This window comes from Schistocerca serialis, chromosome 7, assembly GCF_023864345.2.
Source record: "Schistocerca serialis cubense isolate TAMUIC-IGC-003099 chromosome 7, iqSchSeri2.2, whole genome shotgun sequence".
NCBI lineage: Eukaryota > Metazoa > Arthropoda > Insecta > Orthoptera > Acrididae > Schistocerca > Schistocerca serialis.
In genome coordinates, this window is record NC_064644.1 from 335,519,413 (window position 1) to 335,541,682 (window position 22,270).

Sequence of the window (22,270 nt, forward strand, 5' to 3'; positions counted from 1 at the left end):
TACAGGGCTAACATGTGCAGCACAGTACTTTAATATTGTGCTAGGCACTCCATCATAACCATGAGAGTCCATAGTCTTCAGTGATTTAATTGTTGACTCAATCTCCCCCTTGTCTCTATCACATAGGAGTATTTCAGACATCAATCGCGGAAAGGCTTTTGCCAAGAGTTATATGATTCCCTGTAGAAGCTAAATAGTTATTTAATTCTCCAGCAATGCTCAGAAAATGGTTGTTAAATTCGGCACATATATCTGATTTATCAGTAACAGATATATTTTTACTGAAAAGCTGACTTTATATAGTCGACCTTGTGCTGCTGACAACACACTTCCTTCACAACTGACCAATTGGTTTTAATTTTATCCCGTTGATTAGCTATTCTCTTTGCATAACACATAATCTTTGCCTTCCTAATAACATTTTGAAGCACCTTACAATACTGTTTGTAATGGGATACTGCAGCTTGATTGTGACTACCTCTAACATTTTGATATAATTCCCTCTTTGTTCTACATGATATCCTTATCCCACTAGTCAGCCACGCGGTCTGCCTATTACTGCTAGTACCCCGCTTAGAACATTCTAATTGAAAGCAACCCTCAAAGAGCATGAGAAATGTATTAAGGAAAGCATTATATTTTTGAAATTACAATGAATTCACTACGCTTAGCTGCATAAAGACGTTGATATACGTTAACGGGGACAGTCAAAAATGTGTGCCCCGACCGGGACTCGAACCCGGGATCTCCTGCTTACATGGAAAGACGCTCTATCCATTTTTTTTATTCATTTTGTTCGATATTGGTCGTAGCGTTTTGGTCTGGACGGACGTCACAAGACATCCGTTCAAGTTGATCGTTGATTCTTTGACTCAGTTTTTTTATTACAGAGAGTATGCAGCCCTCTGACCGAACACTGTGAGCGACCGTGCCGGCGTCCATCTGAGCCACCGAGGATAGTGCGACTGCAGGGACTTATCTCCGGCACGCCACCCGTGAGACCGACATTCCCAACTTATTGTCCCGCACTATATTCATAATGCCCCTGCCCATTATACTCATTACTCGCGGCTTTTTGCCGATTACCGTAAGAGTTCGGGCAGTGTTTGTGCATCCACACACACACACACACACACACACACACACACACACACACACATATATATATGGTATCTGTTCTTTCGGACATAGGAACAGTTAACATCACCTATGTTCTATGTTATCGGCACTGACAAGGTTTCAAAAACTCTTTATTGCTGTTGAATTAACTTTCCTACACAGTTTGTACTTACATATGACATTTGTTTGAGTAGAAAAGCCTTTTAGTGTTAAAATTTGTGCATCATGGTCAGAAAGGCCATTCACGCTTTTACTAACAGAATGCTCATCTAGTAATGAAGAATGAATAAAAATATTGTCTATGGCTGTGCTACTGTTCCACTGCACCCTAGTTGGATAAAACACAATCTGCATCAGATCATTTGAATTTAGGAGATCTACCAATATCCTTATTCTTGTACCATCATACACAAAATTTATATTGAAGTCGCCACGTAAAACTAATTTCTGGTACTTGCTACAAAGTGAATCAAGGGCCATCTCTAGTTTGATTAGAAATGCTCTAAAGTTAGAGTTAAGGGACCTATAAATAACAACAATTAGATGTTTAGTTTCAGTAAATTCAACTGCCCCTGCACAACATTCAAATATCTGTTCAGTGCAGTTTATGGACTCAAAAGGAATACTGTTTTTTTACGTACATAGCCACTCCCCCACCCCGCAAGGAACTCCTTGAAAAACAGCCAGCTGATCTGTGTGTAATTCTCATTACATTCAACACAGAATTGTCGAAGAAAAAGAATGCTGTGCATCACTTTCTGGGCAACCAACGTACGTTTTGTGACGCGAAAGCTTTTACGTTTCTGGTGATTTATAGCAAGCTTCCAGTCTTTTAGCACTTTCAAATCTTGTCAAAATCTACGTGAATATTTAAGCAACTTTTACAGATAGTAATTCGTGGCATATAACTGCAGTAGATGACCTGTGCAGTTCGTGATGTATATTAATCACCTGACACTAAATATTTGAGACTTTTTTTGCCTTGATAGATGAGCAAAAAGGAATTTGTGTCGAACAGTACGAAGAAATGCTGGGCAAATTTCACGAAGGCAACTTTAGGCTTGTTTCTGATGTTGTTGATGGCAATTAAATTCAGGGTCATTTCTGTTTAGAAATTGTGTGTCAGTAAAAAATGTGAATCTTCCTCGTGAGCACCTAGTAACGAAACTGAAGCAGCCAAGAAGTGTCAAACGAGAAATGGTGGCGACTTCCTTCTGTAGAAGCGGTCATATTGCAGCTGTACTTCCGGTGAAACAAAGGACTGTCATTCCCTGCTTATGTCAGTGATACACAACAGTATGCCTACGAAAAGTTCTCGAAGGACAGAAGGGAATCATTCTGCATTATAACAGTGCGCCTGCAGACTCGGTCACTCCTATCGATTTGTTCATGAAGTACACAGATGTTCAACACGTGACTCATCCTCCCTACGCTCATGATCGTGGCTTTGTTTCATGTGATCATTTCCGGTTCGCCACAAGGAAAAATTCCATGAACTGAAGACGATTCACCATCCATGGAATAATCTGAAAATGCTAAGTAAGTAAGCTTTCAGCACTTGACGAAAATTAATCGAAAAACTGTTTCCAGATCTGGTTTACAACAATTCAGTAGCGCATAGTTACATTGCGAGAGCTTAGAGATAAAAAAGAATAATCAAAGCAGTTTTATATTTTCTATTGTTTTGCGTTAAGTCGCTCAGATCTTTCATAGTGACCCTTCTGTGCAATAACTTAATAACACGCTAAGCATGAGAGAAGTAGAAATTCACTTTCCGGAAGTAGAATGGGTGAGACACCCGATCCGTATTCGAAGAGCGCGGGATATGAATCATGTCTGGCAAACCTGATTGAAATTTGGCTTTATTTCCCCAAATCACGTCACGTGGTGTGGACTTTTAACACACCCACGGCTGTTTCTTACCCATTTCTGTGAAGAAATGGGTAAGAAACAGCCGTGGGTGTGTTTGCTAGTAGGCCCATTTCATCTTCAATAACCTAATCTTCGATGAAAAGTTCAAGCTCCAGTGTTTCTTCTTACCGCATTAACATACTGATAAGATCTCGTTTCAGCATGGTATTTCTCGAACTTGAGTAACGTATGTGTTAAATGTGTTACTTGTAGTATATGGATCATACCAGAGTAGTCTCATTTTGAAAATGATCGAAATGTGGGTCCGAGTTATTGGTTTCGTGCATTACAATCAAAAACTCATTAATCGAGTTAAACAATGTGCTCCTCACTTCTAGCCTAGCATAAATCGCAGAATTTGACTCTTATGTTATCAGAAATAAGTACATTGGACTCATATTTTGCATGCTGGAGGTACACAGCCAAACAGACAAAGAACTTAAGTTACTATCGCTTAACTCTGGACCTTTGTGTATAGCCTCTCGAACTGCTCTACAAGCAGCCCAGCAGTCTTCCCCACCACTCTTCCCTAGTTGTGTGTGACCCACGCACTCTTGTATACGCTTCCAAGCAGATTATTTCTATTCAACCTTTTTTGCGTCCGAAATATTTATCAAGCAGCAAGGAATTTATTTTGTCTAGAATGTTTCTGTCGCCTACTCAACTGTGGTGTCATTTTGTAACTCCTCGACCAGTAGCATAAATGTGCATTTCGTCATTTTATTTGTTTCCGCGACTTCTTAAATGTATTCTTAAAGACAGTATTTTAATTAACTGACGATAAATTCTATTGTAGAACTAAGTGGAAGATTTTCATTTTTACATTGGCAATATCAAGTGTCGAATCGACACACGAGACACGCTCGAATGGCGTAGTACGTAGACTGCTGTCCGCGAAAGACAGGTGCTCATGTTTTAATTGCGACCGAGGAACATTGTTTTAGCTTGTCACATATAGTAAATAGAGAAATATTTTATTTAAACGTCTTTTTCGTTTATGATGATGCTATGACCGACCAATGTGTTCTGTCTGAAGCTATTGCATAACAATTTGTGATTAGGACAAAGTTATAAGCCTGAAGTTGGAGCTAGATATTATTTTTATTTCTAAATCCTACGAAAATAATTATGAAACAGTAATTTTTCTTTACTGGTTGAAGAGAATCGATGGCATATTATCATTTACGAAACACCGATTTTGTTGAGACTTTCATTGTCAGTTGTTTATTGCATATATCACTATTTTTTAAGTCGGTAATCGAATTCAGTGTACTGTAAAAGATTTACGTACTATTATGGGTACAATATAGTCTATTCAACAATAATTCTTTCAGATTTCTTGCGGTGTTCAATGTAAATAAAAATAGTTACCGTTGATGTCTTCCCCTGTCGTTATCGTCAAAGGGCGACTGTTGTTGTCGATAGAGTATGTAATTACACAGCGAAAATCAGAAGTAGGACAGAGATATGAAGAATAATCATTTGACATATACTTTGCTTGAGACGCGAGTATGCTAAAAGGCCCGCGTCAAAGTGCCGACGCAAAATGAAATGCAGCCAACCGTATGAAACCAATAATCGAAGCGTACCGCGACGCAGAGACGAAAATAACATGGCGTTAAAACATAACTGGAATGATATACGTATTGCGTAGCTCTTATGGAACGTTCAGACTCATTTTACGAAGCTTTAAGTTCAATTTGAGGTAATTTAAAACATTACAAATGAACCATAAGTAATCAAACTGAGTAGATTTTATCGACTACTGTCATTCGTGTGCAGATACTCTTTGACAGATTTGTGATAACGATGGTCCTCTACAGCGCTTTATTAACGAATAGTGTTGCGATATTGTCTTTGTTACAATAATTTTGTTTGTAATGCACATGCTGATATCATTCGCTTGCTAGGTTGATAATATTAGGAAGAATCATAAGCGCTTAAACACTTTGATTTTTTTATGCATTTCATCCAAGGTAACAGCGCATTCGATGAACTACAGAATAGTACCGACTCTACTGTAAGTGCTTTAGTAAAGTACGTATATAGGCATGAATACTTGTTGTAGGCGAAAAATAACTTTTATTATTTTTCTATTTTTTTCAGATATTGGATGTAAGCAATGAGACTGTACAGGACAGCCCTCACCGTCATACTCAAAGGCACAAGTGCTGCGGGAACTACTTGTGTCATAGATAATAACCATGCCAACGTAAGTAGGGCCTAATACATATATTTTTTAGATTTACAGAATGCAAATAAACCGTCTTTGTTTTTTCTTCTGGTTGTATACAACTGCCGTTTGGTTTTCTGCACCCGGGATATGCTAGTGAAGACCCTGTGGCTTGCAAACTACGATTTTACATAATTATCAGGTTATCGTTAGATCAGCGTCCGTAACTTACCACATGATGGTAATTATTATTTTTTAGCATTGCTGCTATGTGGTAGTACAGTGACTGCCATCTCTACAGTATCATGTGATACAACAGTGCTAGCTTTAAATGCATGCTTGACTCTTTAAAAGTACATATATGCATATTCGGTTAAAGTGGCCCCATAAAATAATGGTTGTGGTGACAGACTGATCTGTAGCACAGCCTGAGGTTTAGGTTAGGTGGTAATGTGTGACAGTTTGGTTGCGATTTGGTGAAGTCAATGAATGTCAAAACCAAATAACTACATTGTTGTTTGAGCATTTATTAAATTTGCTAACTAGAAACTGGTTCAGTTATAAGAGGTTATTTGCCAATTTCTATTGTAGCCCTCAACATGAACGCACTCCAACCCCTAGCCCACGCCGCCCCCCCCCTCCTCCCCCCCCTACACACACATATATATTATATCCAATCCACACAAGTGACTCTGTTTCCCCTCTCAAAGAGCAGCTCTCCTTCAGCCTGACATAATTATTATTCAGTTGGTATCATTAGTTCTCACTCCTCCTCTCTTCATCCAAAACCACATAAAATGAAAGTGACTTCCATTCTGCTATCTTTTCTGCTATCATATCATAAGACATTTTCACATTTCCAGATTATTTATTAAATGTATACGGAGTAAGGTACACAGGAGCCTCTTTTCAGCCTTCTTTGTCTTGCACTGCATACTGTTTTTTCAAATTTATCGAGATTCCAATGTCTTTCATTTATTGATTTACACCATTAAATTCCAATGAACATTGTTAATAGGTTGATGACTGCATTACCTTTGGACTCGTTACTTGTTTGACATAATACATTGCTGATACAAGAAGCAACTTTGTGAGTTATATTGGTAGGCAGATAAATACTAATGCATTTGTTTCTGTTTTTCAGAAATTTCTTCTTTCTGCACCAAATTCAGCATTGCTCTTGAGTTTTCAGAGGAGCTATACAACTAATGAACTTTCAAAAAATCTACAGCTGACAAGTAATGATGAAGTAAAAATTGACAAATCTTTTGGGTTCAAAATTGTTTCCAAGCCTACAAACAAACCACTGGTAGTGTTGCTACCTTGGTTGTTAGCACAACAGAAACATATCATGAAATATGGAAGATTTTACTTGGACCAAGGGTTTGATGTGCTAAAAGTGTCTCTGACACCATGGCAGCTGCTGTGGCCAACTAAAGGCAGCCAGGTAAGTGGAGATGGTCTTCCATTTTATAGAATATCTTACAGAATAGAGAGAAAATGAAGAATAGTATTATGTTGTGATGTGTATCATAAAATTCAACAAAATCTGTCTTTTAAGGGGAGAATGTACAGCATTATTGTAGCCATCCAGTCCAAACTTATTCTTGTTGTTCATGACAGGGAAATTACTGATGGTTCATTTTATTGGTATGCCTTTTAATGTTGGCCATTCAATAAATATTTTCAACTTCTTATTAAAAGAAATAAACCTGAAGAACAGTGATTGTCGTATTAATAGAGACACAAATAGCGATATGAAATACTAAGGCTGAAATTTTCTGCATTGGAAACCTCTTCCTAAGAGTTAAAAAGAGAGAAAGAAAGAGTACTGTAAATAATAACAATTTAAAACATAGAACAAATATAAGTAAAATAAATAACTAGATTAATGATAAATGCTTAAATATATTAAGTAGGTGTGTTGAAAATACTCTGACAGCACACTGTGTACACCTTATTTTCCAAAAATGGTATTTCAGAAATCACCTTTATTACACGTGGATGTATGTAGCCCAAAAGCTTCTTTAATCTTTTTTTGTAACATAAGTTTTCATTTTTCAGAATGAATTAACAGTGAAGGGTAATTTGCAAAATTGCAAATTATTACAAAATTCGACTATACAGTTTTCAAGAATGTTAATTACATATCCAAACCTAATGTGCCAAATTACATTTTAGGGACAAGAAAATACATATTGCATAATTTTTACCCTCTTCTATACACCCACCAAGTTTCATCGAGATCGATTATTGACACTTGGGAATGTTCCCTTGTAAGTGTGTTCGCCACTCAAAACTATTTGGTTACTTAATATTCTCATCAGACAAAACTTTTACAGGACAGCAGTAACATAAAGACATTATGGTAAGTAAGACAGACAGTTATGGATGCACCTCGTATGTAATATCAGTCGCATGTTCTGTCCTCCAAACTAATACGGAACCGATACATCTCTCTGGTGGAGAGGATTCTAGTTCAGTTTGTGAAGATAATGCAATTTGAAGCAGATACCTGAATTATGCTTGAGAGCCCATACTTTCAGTATAAACTTTGCCCAATCTCATGTATAAAGGTCAGTTTCTATAAACTTTTCTATGATGATTCCTTCAAACAATCCATTGCCTGTTTCTTTGCCAGATTTCGAAACAGGGGTCACTTCTGGATAGAAAGGATTGGCCTAGAAAGGATATATGGATTGAGTCTTTTGTAAAGGGTGGCAGTCACAAAGAGTAGACAAGAAAGCTACATGTCTACTTTCGCAATCAGTGTTTTGTGTCCTCTCATCTGTGCTACTTCTATGACTGGCCGCGAGCACCCAAAGTAATTTTTCAGGGAGGGTGAAGCTCATCTAAAATTGGCATTTTTTATATAAATAATTTGGTCAGTTTCAGGATGTGTCATGCAATAAGGATTACCTATGTGACACAAAAAACTTATTATATTCCAGAGAATTGGTGGTTATCTACTTTCTTCTGTATTTGTAATGGTAATTCTGCAGTGAATATAAATTCTGTACTCCAGATCCCAGGGTGGAGCTATTATAAAATCGTCTAAGTCAGTGGCAATGAAAAGGTAGGAAAAGGGGGGGGGGGGGGGTATGTACATGGGATTAGACATTGAAGATTCACTGTTCCATAAAAGCAGCTACATCTGGAAAGAAGTTTCCTTTATTGGTGGCTTGCCTGGCAATAGAGCTGTCTTACAAATAGCAATAGAGGAGTGAACTGCTTAAGAATTGAAACTTCCTGGCAGATTAAAACTGTGTGCCCGACCGAGACTCGAACTCGGGACCTTTGCAAAGGCAAAGGTCCCGAGTTCGAGTCTCGGTCGGGCACACAGTTTTAACCTGCCAGGAAGTTTCATATCAGCGCACACTCCGCTGCAGAGTGAAAATCTCATTCTGCTTAAGAATTGTTTAAAAAATAAAAATATGTATCAATTTTCAAGTCATATTCTAAAATTCGAGGAACTTCTGGGGACAAATATCACATAGAAAACTTAAGGTTGGATAGATAAGGAGACCTATAATCTGGATTTTGCAAAAAAAGTGTTCTGTATATCATATTTGTTAGTGCCTAGCCTTGGCTTTAAATCTTTTAGTTCGGAGGAAGTATTCTTTCTTGCATGTGGTGTACAGGTCTTGCCCATGTAGTAAAAAAAGTATATTGGCAAGTGTGTACCAGTGTACTTACGGCCATGAAAGAGATCCTTGTTGAGGAACATGGCAGTTATATGGGAAATGTAGTGAAAACTGGAGCTCCATAACAAGTTTGCAACAGCAGTGATAATTTTAGCACTCTAGCCTTTCCACCCATTCTTGCTCATTACTGCTCCATTTTCTCCTAGAATATTAGCTATTAAAATATATATTATCTCTTATTCAGACATTTTTCTGATTTCAGCTAATTGCAGAAGATCTCCTGCAGTTCCTCCATTTAAATAAATTTTACCAGCCTCTTCTTCTGCATGGCTTTTCTGTTGGTGGCTACTTATGGGGAGAAGCACTTGTTAAAATTAAGCAAGACATGGAGCTATACCAACCAGTCGTGGACAGAATTGCTGGCCATATCTGGGACAGTGCAGCTGACCTGACAGAAATGCCAGTAGGCTTCCCGAAAGCAGTTTTCCCAAAAAATTTAGTACTGCAAAATGCATTTGAGAAGTACATCAGGTATTTATATTATAAATCAATGTGTTCAGTACTGTAGCAAAACATAGTTGTGCAAAGTTTAATTTTTAGTTCCTTCATTATACATGGCATTATTATTGTCCTTCATTGGCACTGATAAACAAATGTTTTACTGACGTAACATGTGTTAAGCCAGTAGTCATGTTGGGGCTTACTGACTATTTTGCTGGGGTATTATACTTGACTGAATATTGGAATATTAGGAAAAGATGGGGATTGGAAAATACAAAGAAATGTAAAAAAATTCTGAGATTTGTAAATGTTGAGCAACAACAGCATTGGCAGATTTGCAGCCTTACCTGGTTAGATGTCAGTAAATTACACTACTTTGAACATATTATAGCCTATTGTTGAATTTATTCCTCAAATGAATGAATAGTACATGGATGTGAACTTTAAAACTTTCCCAGTGTACAGATTGTTCCATAAAATTTTGGGCTGAATGATGGATATTGGTAACTTGCTGCCACAACATTTTGGCACAGTCTTCTGGCCATCTTAAGGCATATAATGGCGAAACTACACTGAGCCCCCATGTTTAAACTGCATTGTTGCATGTGTGGCGTACCAGTTGTCACTAAGCGTGCATTGACAGAGTACGCACATATCTGCTGCAAGTCTGTGTGCTGCTGGGAGTGTCCTCTTCAATATCAGATCAATCATCTTTACATGGTAAAGTTGCAGTATGACACCAATAACACAGTGAAGATTTTATGGAATAGGGTTCCACGCATTATCTGATTGGAAACCACCAACCCGATTGTTAAGGGACTTGGAATGTATTATTTCCACTGATTCATTGATAATGGCTTTGTAAAAGTTTGAAGTATATGTATTTCATTGAGTGACCAGTACGATTACAGCTTTATGTGATAGAAGTTATGTTGTTATTGAGGAGGTCAGTATGCTACTTGTATTCCACAACACATACCTGAGCAGTGTACTTCGTTTGTACTATACATGATTTTCCACACTCAAGACAGAATCTTATAAACACCTGCTTTGTGCAGATTTCTGATGGAAGACAAAAGATCACTTTAACCTTACTTTTTCTTGCTACTCTTGCCTATTTTCGGAGAAATATTTTCAGTCTATGGTAGGTGGGCTGTCATTTTGAAGGACACACCTTCCTCCTTGTTGTGCTAATTGTATGTTTGTAGTGCTCTTTGTGTCTCTGAGATCAGTATCAACTTTCCAGCTACACAGCTTCAAGGTGTTCCAATTCCGCTTGCAGGTTATAGCCATCCGAGATGGTATGGGCTCAGTGAATCATGGTGTTCAGAATGCCCATTGTTTGTGCTGGATGCTGGCAAGTAGTAGCCTGTAAATGCAGGTCTGTAGAGCGAGCTTTTGAAATATTGAATATCCAAGTATACCATCACTTTTATGTTACACCAAAATGTCTAAAAATACTAAGATGTAAAAGTAGGAACAGAACTTCATTCTCAATCTCCATAGTAAATTTTATGTTTTCTTTTATGGAATTTAGTGTTGAAGGAACTCTCAGAGACTGTCCAAATCACAAGGTCAAACTACAAAAGTGTCAGCATATCACCAAAATGCTGCTGGTTTTAAAACTTCAGAGTTGAGTGTCCACTCTCAGAATCTTCCACAGAAAGGTTCTAGGGGAAATGACAGACGCCCCATGGCAACACTGTCACATAATAAAACATTCATTTTATTAATATAGTCCTCCTGTGATATAAGTGACAGCTACGGTCGCAGGTTCGAATCCTGCCTCGGGCATGGATGTTTGTGATGTCCTTAGGTTGGTTAGGTTTAACTAGTTCTAAGTTCTAGGGGACTAATGACCTCAGCAGTTGAGTCCCATAGTGCTCAGAGCCATTTTTGATATAAGTGAAACACCAGTGGCATACTTGTCTTCTCCAAAACAGCAAGTCCAGTATCGCAGAACACTGTAATTCTACTGGTCATTCAACGAAATACAATGAAACAAAAATTTCCTGTAGGAAGGCGGCTCCACACATAGAGGGCCAGCAATAGGAAAGTGTGGAGAGGATAAGGTTAGCGTAAGTATTGCAGCAGAAAGTAGGCAGACAAAATCCACATTGTCAAACAGTGTTGCTGAAGAGAAAAACTGGGTTCATTTGCCTACGGTACATATTTTACATTAGGCGTATGAGGAGAATAATATATTTAGTACAGATTTTGATCAGTCGTCTACGTGAGAGAAACCTTACTTCACATGTTGATGATGCTATGTCAGCTGCTCCACAGCCACAGTCTGCATCTTGTCACTAGCTAAGAACAGCTGATGCAACTTGGTGAAAACATAACGTACCACTGCACGCACACATGCACGCACCCCCCCCCCACACACACACTCTACATACAAAAAAAAGTTTCCATCGAAACTAGTTACAATATTTGACATTTTGTGTGATTTGGACTGAATTAAAAATAAAACTGTAACACACAATTGCTTGATGGTTCCTGAATTGCAATTCATTGTAAACATGCAAGCTCTGCACTTTTCCATGACAAATAATAGCAGACTGTGTAGATGAAAATGTGAGAAAGCTGACTTCCTTTTTGTATTTTTGTTCACAAATGTGTTATGGAGTGCCAGCGGCCTTGACACAATGGTAACATTGGTTCCCATCTGATCACCGAAGTTAAGCACTGTTGGGCTGGACTAGCACTTGGGTGGGTGACCATCCAGTCTGCCGAGCACTGTTGGCAAGCTGGGTGCTCTCAGCCCTTGTGAGGCAAACTGAGGAGCTACTTGACCGATAAGTAGCATCTCCGGTCTTATAAACTGACTTAAGGCCAGGGGAGAGGTGTGCTGACATGCCCCTCCATATCCACACCCTGTGATGCCTGTGGACTGAGGATGACACAGTGGGTGGTGTTGTCGGTTGGTACCATTGGGCCTTCATGGCCGTTCGAGTGGAGTTTGGTTTTTAAATTTCTTATGGCATCATATTCTTAGGTAACTATTCTTAGAGGTAGAAAACATTTGTTACACGAAGGAAAATGTGTGGTGGCTGCTTGAGACCTCTTGAAGACATCTTATTAAGTAGTATGAAGATTCTTTTCAATGATAAATTGCAACTTGAAAATGACAGTAACATTCCTCATTACAATAGTAGGAAGAGAAATTCTTAACACTAATCATCAATCATCCATAATGCAGCACGGAAATGAGTGAGGTATTCAGCCACAAAAATCTTCGACAGCTTATCCTTTGAAGTGAAGAATCTAATGGCTAACAAAATTAACGTCAGACACAAACTGAAATAATTACATCTGCTTGACTATTCCAATTTTCTTTTTTTAAAAAGTGTGATTTCACAATGTGTGTGTGTGTGTGTGTGTGTGTGTGTGTGTGTGTAAAAGGGGTGCATATGAATGTAGTTGGATGTAAACCATTGTGCATAAAAAAAATTAATTTTAACAAAGGTTAATGCAAACGACTGCATTATAAATGGGTAGTATGGTGTCAAATTTTTTGCTGACAAAGAGCATTATGAGTATGAACTAGCTCAATCCACTCTACATTGAGAGACCACATTTTCTATCCATGAAAAAAGCAAAGAATTTACTATCTTCTTCGAACACCAAACTACCTAGCTGGTTGTCTTTGGGCAATTTATCAAAACTTACTGTTATGTCATTTATAACAAGTTAATGTCTGCTTACTTCATAAAATACAATTTCCCAATCAATAAAGACTAGGATGTTCTCATAAACTATTTAAGCAACTGATATTTTGACAAACAGGAACATTTTTTAAACCATAAGTCTTTAAAACCAAGGGCTAGTGTTACCTTACATTGTTTTATAGAGTCTGTCATAGTACTGTCATCACTGATATCTCTGTTGGTATCCAAACATCTGACTGTCTTGTATCCATCTTCACCTTACTGTCAAAGTCTCCTTCATGAAGGTTTTCAGTGTGCTGCACAGTCTACCCATACTGAAGTGGGGATATTTATTGCTTCATGCACAAGCGATTCAGCGTCCTCTGTCTTGAATGTTTTGTTGTTTTCTGCCACACAGATTTGGACACAGGTTAAAGCTATCAGATTATACTAGCAGTGGTATGGGGGTAAATGCAAAATTGTGTGCCACAGTCACTTGCAAGGAATTTAAGGCTGAAAATTTCAAAAGTGAAGCCATTATTTAAAAACGGCGACAAGTATAAGGTAAAAAAACTATCGCCCAATATCTCTCCTCCCAGCATTTTCAAAAATATTATAAAATCTGATGAAGCACCAAATCAACAAATATCTAAATGACCATAATTTACTAAACAGCAATCAGCATGGCTTCCAAGCATGTAAAAATACCGAAACAGCAGTAATGTGCTACACTGAACAAATAATCAAAACTCTAGAAAAAGATTATAATGTAGTAGGAGTAAATTTAGACCTCTCCAAAGCTTTTGACACTGTGAACCAGGACATTCTTTTAGAAAAATTGGAAGCATTGGGTATACATGGGATAGGAAAAAAGTGGTTTGAATCATACCTAAAAAACAGAACACAGGTTGTAGGACTGACATCAACTTACTCCAACCACAAAATAAATTCAGTATCAGAGGCAAAAAATGTAGAAACAGAAGTACCGCAAGGCAGCATCCTAGGTCCCATATTGTTTGTTGTCTATATAAATGATTTTCAAACCTCAGATGATGCAGCCAAAGCAATAATATTTGCAGATGATACTAGAGTGATAGTAAGTGCACCAAAGCAATTGCTACCAAGAACTGCTGATAAAGTACTAAATTACATCCACTCTTGGTTCAATGCAAACAGGTTGACATTGAATGTAAATAAAACAAATTATATGCAGTTTGGAAAAAGATGTCGAAATTTAATCTAGATCTGGTGTGGGGTGACAAAACCTTAGACAGAGTGACATCCACAAAATTGCTGGGGATTCATGTGGATGAAAACTTAAATTTTAATGACCACGTAATAAAACTTGCACAGAAACTTAATTCAGCCTGTTTTGCCCTCAGAATTATTGCAAATGTTTGTACCTCAGAGGGTGCCAGAATGGCATATTTCGGCTATTTTCAATCTCTTGCCACATATGGAATAATATTTTGGGGTTCCACAACAGGGCGCCTAAAACAAATTTTTTTGTTGCAGAAGAGGGCCATCCGAATAATAGCTCAGTCACACTGCAAACCCATATTCAAAAAGCTTAGAATACTTACTATACCATCATTATTCATATACAAATGTGTATTGTATGTCAGGACCCACATTGCAGATTTTCAGACAAATGCCGACTTTCATAACTACAATACCCGTAATAGTGCAGCACTCCATACTCAGCGAACAAAAAGAACGAATACACAAAGGCATGTGAGCCACATCGGTGCAAAACTGTACAACGCACTGCCAGTCAACATCAGGCAGTTAGAAGATGATAACAAATTTAAAACAGAATTTAAAAAATTTATAGTAGAATAATGTTTTTATTCTGTAAATGACTATGTAGGTCAATATTTTTTTTTCTGATGATATTTATAAAGGCAAAATGGAAAATACTCTATCTGTACCTAATCATTCATTACATTTACATACTTAAAGGACAGCTGTTGTGTGATGTAAATATATACTTAAGCAGTGTTGTGTATATAAGGACTTGCCGTTTAGGGAGGACAAAACTAAAGCCTTATGAAAAACAGCCTATGCATTTAAAATAACAAGCAGGGCTGTATATAGGCTATATTAATTTCATTGTATTATTATTAACTTCATTGTATTATTTTGTTTTGTACTTTTTTACGTATATATTGTTTGTGTCCCATTTCTTTGAAATGGCTTACATGTACCCTTGACAACATCCATACGATATTTATTCTCAACAGATGGATAAATAAAATAAAAAATAAACAAAATAAAATAAAGAAGTTCATAAGTTTTGTCACGCATCTGCCGTAAACTGTGCAGAATATATTTATTTTGAGTTAGAGCACAATACCATCTTTCCTGTGTTTGCACTCAGTACTTTTTCTGTAACAGCTGAATGATAACTGACATTGTCCATTACACTGACTAACTTCGGAGCAGAATATAGCAAGAACTGTCCAGTGAACCACATGTTACAATTGGCAGCATTCATTTCCAAATGGTAGTCACTACTGTTTTTCTTACACCTAAATACAAGCTGTCTACCAGAAGCAGAGCCAGCATGCAGAAGATATTATTCAAGAACCTTTTCCTATAGGAACTGTAAAACTATCAGTACCATAACTAAATTATGAGAAGGAAAGTTGCTACTCACCATATAGCGCAGATGGAGTTGGGGATAGGTACAACAAAAAGACTCACACAGTTAAGCTTTCAGTCATTAACACCTTCAACACTAGTGTGTGTGTGTGTGTGTGTGTGTGTGTGTGTGTGTGTGTGTGTGTGTGTCTGTCTAGTGTTGAGGAAGGCCTTAATGGCTGAAAGCTTTAATTGTGAGAGTCTTTTTGTTGTGCCTATGGAGTTATCATCTCCACTATATGGTGAGTAGTAACTTTCCTTCTCATAATATTGTTACACTCCAGCCTGGATTTTCCATCAGTACCGTAAATCATTTTTCAGCAGGTTTTTTTGGGATGATTTTGATTCATCCATTTCTTCTAGGTAAAACACTTCGAACTATCTTCTTTTTTTGTTTTGTGCATCATTCTCATGAATGTGACTCATGCTGCAGTTATGTCACTTCTTTCCATTCAAAACAGCCTTCCATCATTATTTTTGACATATTTGAAACCAGTGCCTTTTTAAAATTCTTTGCATTGACAAAGCACTACATTCGAAGTCAATTTTGCTCATGCATGATAATAACAAGTTTTTATAGTACTGGATATTCACTATTTATACAGGGTGTTACAAAAAGGTACGGCCAAACTTTCAGGAAACATTCCTCACACACAAAGAAAGAAAATATGTTATGTGGACATGTGTCCGGAAACGCTTACTTTCCATGTTAGAGCTCAGTTTATTACTTCTCTTCAAATCACATTAATCATGGAATGGAAACACACAGCAACAGAACATACCAGCGTGACTTCAAACACTTTGTTACAGGAAATGTTCAAAATGTCCTCCGTTAGCGAGGATACATGCATCCACCCTCCGTCGCATGGAATCCCTGATGCGCTGATGCAGCCCTGGAGAATGGCGTATTGTATCACAGCCGTCCACAATGCGAGCACGAAGAGTCTCTACATTTGGTACCGGGGTTGCGTAGACAAGAGCTTTCAAATGCCCCCATACATGAAAGTCAAGAGGGTTGAGGTCAGGAGAGCGTGGAGGCCATGGAATTGGTCCGCCTCTATCAATCCATCGGTCACCGAATCTGTTGTTGAGAAGCGTACGAACACTTCAACTGAAATGTGCAGGAGCTCCATCGTGCATGAACCACATGTTGTGTCGTACTTGTAAAGGCACATGTTCTAGCAGCACAGGTAGAGTATCTCGTATGAAATCATGGCGGTGAATCGAGGAAGTACAGTACATACTGACGAAACTAAAATGAGCTCCAACATGGAAATTAAGCGTTTCCAGACACATGTCCACATAACATCTTTTCTTTGTTTGTGTGTGAGGAATGTTTCCTGAAAGTTTGGCCGTACCTTTTTGTAACACCCTGTATACATTTGAAAAAAAGTCGCCTTGAAACATCCTTTTCAAAATCATCAATTAGTTTATAGGTTTCTTGTGACTTTAGTACTTTCCAGGTGACACTAATCCAACTCCTGACATAGCTACAGCTCTGATATATTTGTTTATAATTCACTCTGCCGTTCTCTTGTTAACACCACTTGCTTCTGCAGTCCATTCTTGTGTCTTCAGAATGTCAACAATTGATTCACATTTGAAGAAGTTGTAAATGTATTAAAAAAAAAAAAGTACAACCACATTAACTTGAGTCAGTATGAAAGTCATGCAGAATTCCTAAGCCAAAGAAGCTAAATGATCTTAGACTGATAAGCAACAAACAGTCATCTGACACTGACCTTTGTCACTGAAAGAAGCAGTGATGTCAGACAGTGTTGAAAACTGGCTGAAAGCAATACAAGAAGAGTTACAATTGCACAAAGGGAACCACACATGGGCATCAGCTGTTTCACCTTCAGATGTTGTTGTTGTTGTGGTCTTCAGTCCTGAGACTGGTCTGATGCAGCTCTCCATGCTACTCTATCCTGTGCAAGCTTCTTCATCTCCCAATACGTACTGCAGCCTACATCCTTCTGAATCTGTTTAGTGTATTCATCTCTTGGTCTCCCTCTACGGTTTTTACCCTCCACGCTGCCCTCCAATACTAAATTGGTGATCCCTTGATGCCTCATAACATGTCCTACCAATCGATCCCTTGTTCTTGTCAAGTTGTGCCACAAACTCCTCTTCTCCCCAATCCGATTCAATACTTCCTCATTAGTTACGTGATCTACCCATCTAATCTTCAGCATTCTTCGGTAGCACCACATTTCAAAGGCTTCTATTCTCTTCTTGTCCAAACTATTTATCTTCCATGTTTCACTTCCATACATGGCTACACTCCAAACAAATACTTTCAGAAACGACTTCCTGACATTTAAATCTATACTCGATGTTAACAAATTTCTCTTCTTCAGAAATGCTTTCCTTGCCATTGCCAGTCTACATTTTATATCCTCTCTACTTTGACCATCATCGGTTATTTTGCTCCCCAAATAGCAAAACTCCTTTACTACCTTAAGTGTCTCATTTCCTAATCTAATTCCCTGAGCATCACCCGACTTAATTCGACTACATTCCATTATCCTCGTTTTGCTTTTGTTGATGTTCATCTTGTATCTTCCCTTCAAGACACTGTCCATTCCGTTCAACTGCTCTTCCAAGTCCTTTGCTGTCTCTGACAGAATTACAATGTCATCGCAAACCTCAAAGCTTTAATGTCTTCTCCATGGATTTTAATACGTACTTTGAATTTTTCTTTTGTTTCCTTTACTGCTTGCTCAATATACAGATTGAATAACATCGGGGAGAAGCTACAACCCTGTCTCACTCCTTTCCCAACCACTGCTTCTCTTTCATGTCCCTCGACTCTTATAACTGCCATCTGGTTTCTATACAAATTGTAAATAGCCTTTTGCTCCCTGTATTTTACCTTTGCCACCTTTAGAATTTGAAAGAGATTATTCCAGTCAACATTGTCGAAAGCTTTCTCCAAGTCTACAAATGCTAGAAACATAGGTTTGCCTTTTCTTAATCTAGCTTCTAAGATAAGTTGTAGGGTCAGTATTGCCTCACATGTTCCCATGTTTCTACGGAATCCAAACTGATCTTCGCCGAGATCGGCTTCTACCAGTTTTTCCATTCGTCTGTACAGAATTCGCATTAGTATTTTGCAGCCGTGACTTATTAAACTGATAGTTCGGTAATTTTCACACCAGCAATGCCTGCTTTCTTTGGGATTGGAATTATTATATTCTTCTTGAAGTCTGAGGGTATTTCGCCTGTCTCATACATTTTGCTCACCAGATGGTAGAGTTTTGTCAGGACTGGCTCTCCCAAGGCTATCAGTAGTTCTAATGGAATGTTGTCTACTCCCGGGGCCTTGTTTCGACTTAGGTCTTTCAGTGCTCTATCAAATTCTTCAAGCAGTATCGTATCTCCCATTTAATCTTCATCTACATCCTTTTCCTACTATCGAATTCCTTGTATAGTCCCTCTGTATACTCCTTCCACCTTTCTGCTTTCCCTTCTTTGCTTAGAACTGGGTTTCCATCTGAGCCCTTGATATTAATACAAGTGGTTCTCTTTTCTCCAAAGGTCTCTTTAATTTTCCTGTAGGCAGTATCTATCTTACCCCTAGTGAGATAAGCCTCTACATCCTTAAATTTGTCCTCTAGCCATGCCTGCTTAGCCATTTTGCACTTCCTGTCGATCTCATTTTTGAGACGTTTGTATTCCTTTTTGCCTGCTTCACTTACTGCATTTTTATATTTTCTCCTTTCATCAATTAAATTCAGTATTTCTTCTGTCACCCAAGGATTTCTAGCAGCCCTCGTCTTTTTACCTACTTTATCCTCTGCTGCCTTCACTACTTCATCCCTCAAAGCTACCCATTTTTCTTCTACTGTATTTCTTTCTCCCATTCCTGTCAATTGTTCCCTTATGCTCACCTTGAAACTCTGTACAACCTCTGGTTCTTTCAGTTTATCCAGGTCCCATCTCCTCAAATTCCCACCTTTTTGCAGTTTCTTCAGTTTTAATCTACAGTTCATAACAAATAGATTGTGGTCAGAGTCCACATCAGCCCCTGGAATTGTCTTACAATTTAAAACCTGGTTCCTAAATCTCTGTCTTACCATTATATAATCTATCTGAAACCTGTCAGTATCTCCAGGCTTCTTCCATGTATGCAACCTCCTTTTATGATTCTTGAACCAAGTGTTAGCTATGATTAAGTTGTGCTCTGTGCAAAATTCTACCAGGCGGCTTCCTCTTTCATTTCTTACCCCCAGTCCATATTCACCTACTATGTTTCCTTCTCTCCCTTTTCCTACTATCAAATTCCAGTCACCCATGACTATTAAATTTTCGTCTCCCTTCACTATCTGAATAATTTCTTTTATTTCATCATACATTTCTTCAATTTCTTCATCATCTGCAGAGCTAGTTGGCATATAGACTTGTACGACTGTTGTAGGCGTGGGCTTCATGTCTGTCTTGGCCACAATAATGTGTTCACTATGCTGTTTGTAGTAGCTTCTTGTACTCCTATTTTTATTCATTATTAAACCTATTCCTGCATTACCCCTATTTGATTTTGTGTTTATAACCCTGTAGTCACCTGACCAGAAGTCTTGTTCCTCGTGCCACCGAACTTCACTAATTCCCACTATATCTAACTTTAACCTATCCATTTCCCTTTTTAAATTTTCTAATCTACCTGCCCGATTAAGGGATCTGACATTCCACGCTCCGATCCATAGAATGCCAGTTTTCTTTCTCCTGATAACGATGTCCTCCTGAGTAGTCCCCACTCGGAGATCCAAATGGGGGACTATTTTACCTTGGGAATATTTTACCCAAGAGGACGCCATCATCATTTATCCATACAGTAAAGTTGCATGACCTCGGGAAAAATTACGGCCGTAGTTTCCCCTTGCTTTCAGCCGTTCCCAGTACCAGCACAGCAAGGCCGTTTTGGTTAATGTTACAAGGCCAGATCAGTCAATCATCCAGACTGTTGCCCCTGCAACTACTGAAAAGGCTGCTGCCCCTCTTCAGGAACCATACGTTTGTCTGGCCTCTCAACAGATACTCCTCCGTTGTGGTTGCACCTACGGTACGGCTATCTGTGTCGCTGAGGCACGCAAGCCTCCCAACCAACGGCAAGGTCTATGGTTCATGGGGGGCACCTTCAGATAAGAAGCCAATACATGCAAAATGGGTGTTTAAAACAAAGAAAGATCTGAAAGGACACATTGTATGCTACAAAGCACAGCTAGTAATAAGTTTGTGCTCAGAAGCAAGGGCTGGACTATGATGACACACATACAATGGTTACAAGATATAACTCATTAAGATTTTTATTTGCAATGGCTGCTAAGTATGATCTTCATGTTGATCATATTGATGTTGCCACAGTTTTCTTACAAGGTGACTTACATCGAGAGAGTTATGTGACAGTTCCAGTAGGAGACCCTATTACAAAGACAATAAAAGATTCTGGTCTTAAGAGACTAATATAGGCGGTACATGGATTAAAGAAAGGTGGCCACCACTGGAACTGACATTAGACAGTGCACTTTCGAATCTAAACTTAAAGAGATCAACAGATGACCCTTGTGTCTGTTCCAAAAGTCTCAGACATTTTAATAGTTGCTGTTTATGTGGATCATATGTTAATTTTCAGTAACAGTTCACAAGAAAAAGAAGTTTTCAAAAACTTTTAAGAAAAAAATTGAACTGAAAAATCTTGGTGAAGCTGCAAATTGGGTAAGGTATTCAATTACTAGGAATTGCAAAGGGGGTTGACCAGACACACATGTGGAGCAGATTTTCAACTGATTTAATATGAAAGAGTAGTGCTGTGGTGGAAGTTTCAGGCCTACTCTCAGGTTTAACCAAGTTGGACTTGTGAAAGACCTACTCTCCTCCTCACATTTCCCACAGTTGAAACACTTCTTTGCCACCAGTCCCTCCAGCCAAAACCAATCCATTTCCAACATTGAAACCCGTCTGTCCTAAATCATACCACCCTCCAACTGGGACACTCCCACCTAACCATGCCCTGGTGGTCATCTTCCAGGAATTCCTAATTTCCAACGAGCGAGGTGGCGCAGTGACCAACACACTGGACTCGCATTTGGGAGGACAACAGTTCAATCCCACGTTTGGCCATCCTGATTTAGGTTTTCTGTGATTTCCCTAAATTGCTCCAGGCAAATGCCAGGATGGTTCCTTTGAAAGGGCATAGCCAACTTCCTTCCCCCTCCTTCCCCAATCCGATGAGACAGATGACCTCACTGTCTGGTCTTCTCCCCCCAAACAACCCAACCCAACCCCTAATTTCCAACCAGGCCTCACCATCCTTCCCCAGTCCCCTCCCTAAGAAAAACAACTTTTCAACAGAAGGAAAGACTGCACTACACAGCCTAAAAATGGATCCTGACCGTATATGCTAGCAGATGAAGGTTCTACCACTGTTGTGATGAACCGGAGTGACTACCTGGCGGAGGGCCTCTGTTAGTTGTTCGACACCTCCACCTACAAGATCTGCCCAAATGACCCCACCCCAGAAGTGCAACATAATCTCCAGTCCCTGTTGAAATCCTTAAGCCTTTCCCAGAACCTCTCCCCTGAATCCATCTTCCAACTCACCCTAACAATAGCCTGCACACCCACCT

At 38.7% G+C, this 22,270-nt stretch overlaps 1 protein-coding gene across 4 annotated transcripts in view; it reads left to right on the top strand.

Annotated features, from left to right (window-relative positions):
* The window catches only part of LOC126412576 (uncharacterized), a 208,840-nt gene that overhangs the window by 180,099 nt on the left and 6,471 nt on the right, over positions 1–22,270 (top strand). For 3 of the 4 annotated variants that reach the window (XM_050082226.1, XM_050082223.1, XM_050082227.1), the window contains 3 exons: positions 5,137–5,242; positions 6,348–6,650; positions 9,110–9,378. In XM_050082226.1, the coding sequence (XP_049938183.1) occupies positions 5,153–5,242; positions 6,348–6,650; positions 9,110–9,378 (662 nt within the window). In that variant the 5' untranslated portion in view covers positions 5,137–5,152. Of the gene's footprint in view, positions 1–4,879; positions 5,051–5,136; positions 5,243–6,347; positions 6,651–9,109; positions 9,379–22,270 lie in introns of those variants that run through there. The other variant, XM_050082225.1, reaches the window with a different exon arrangement.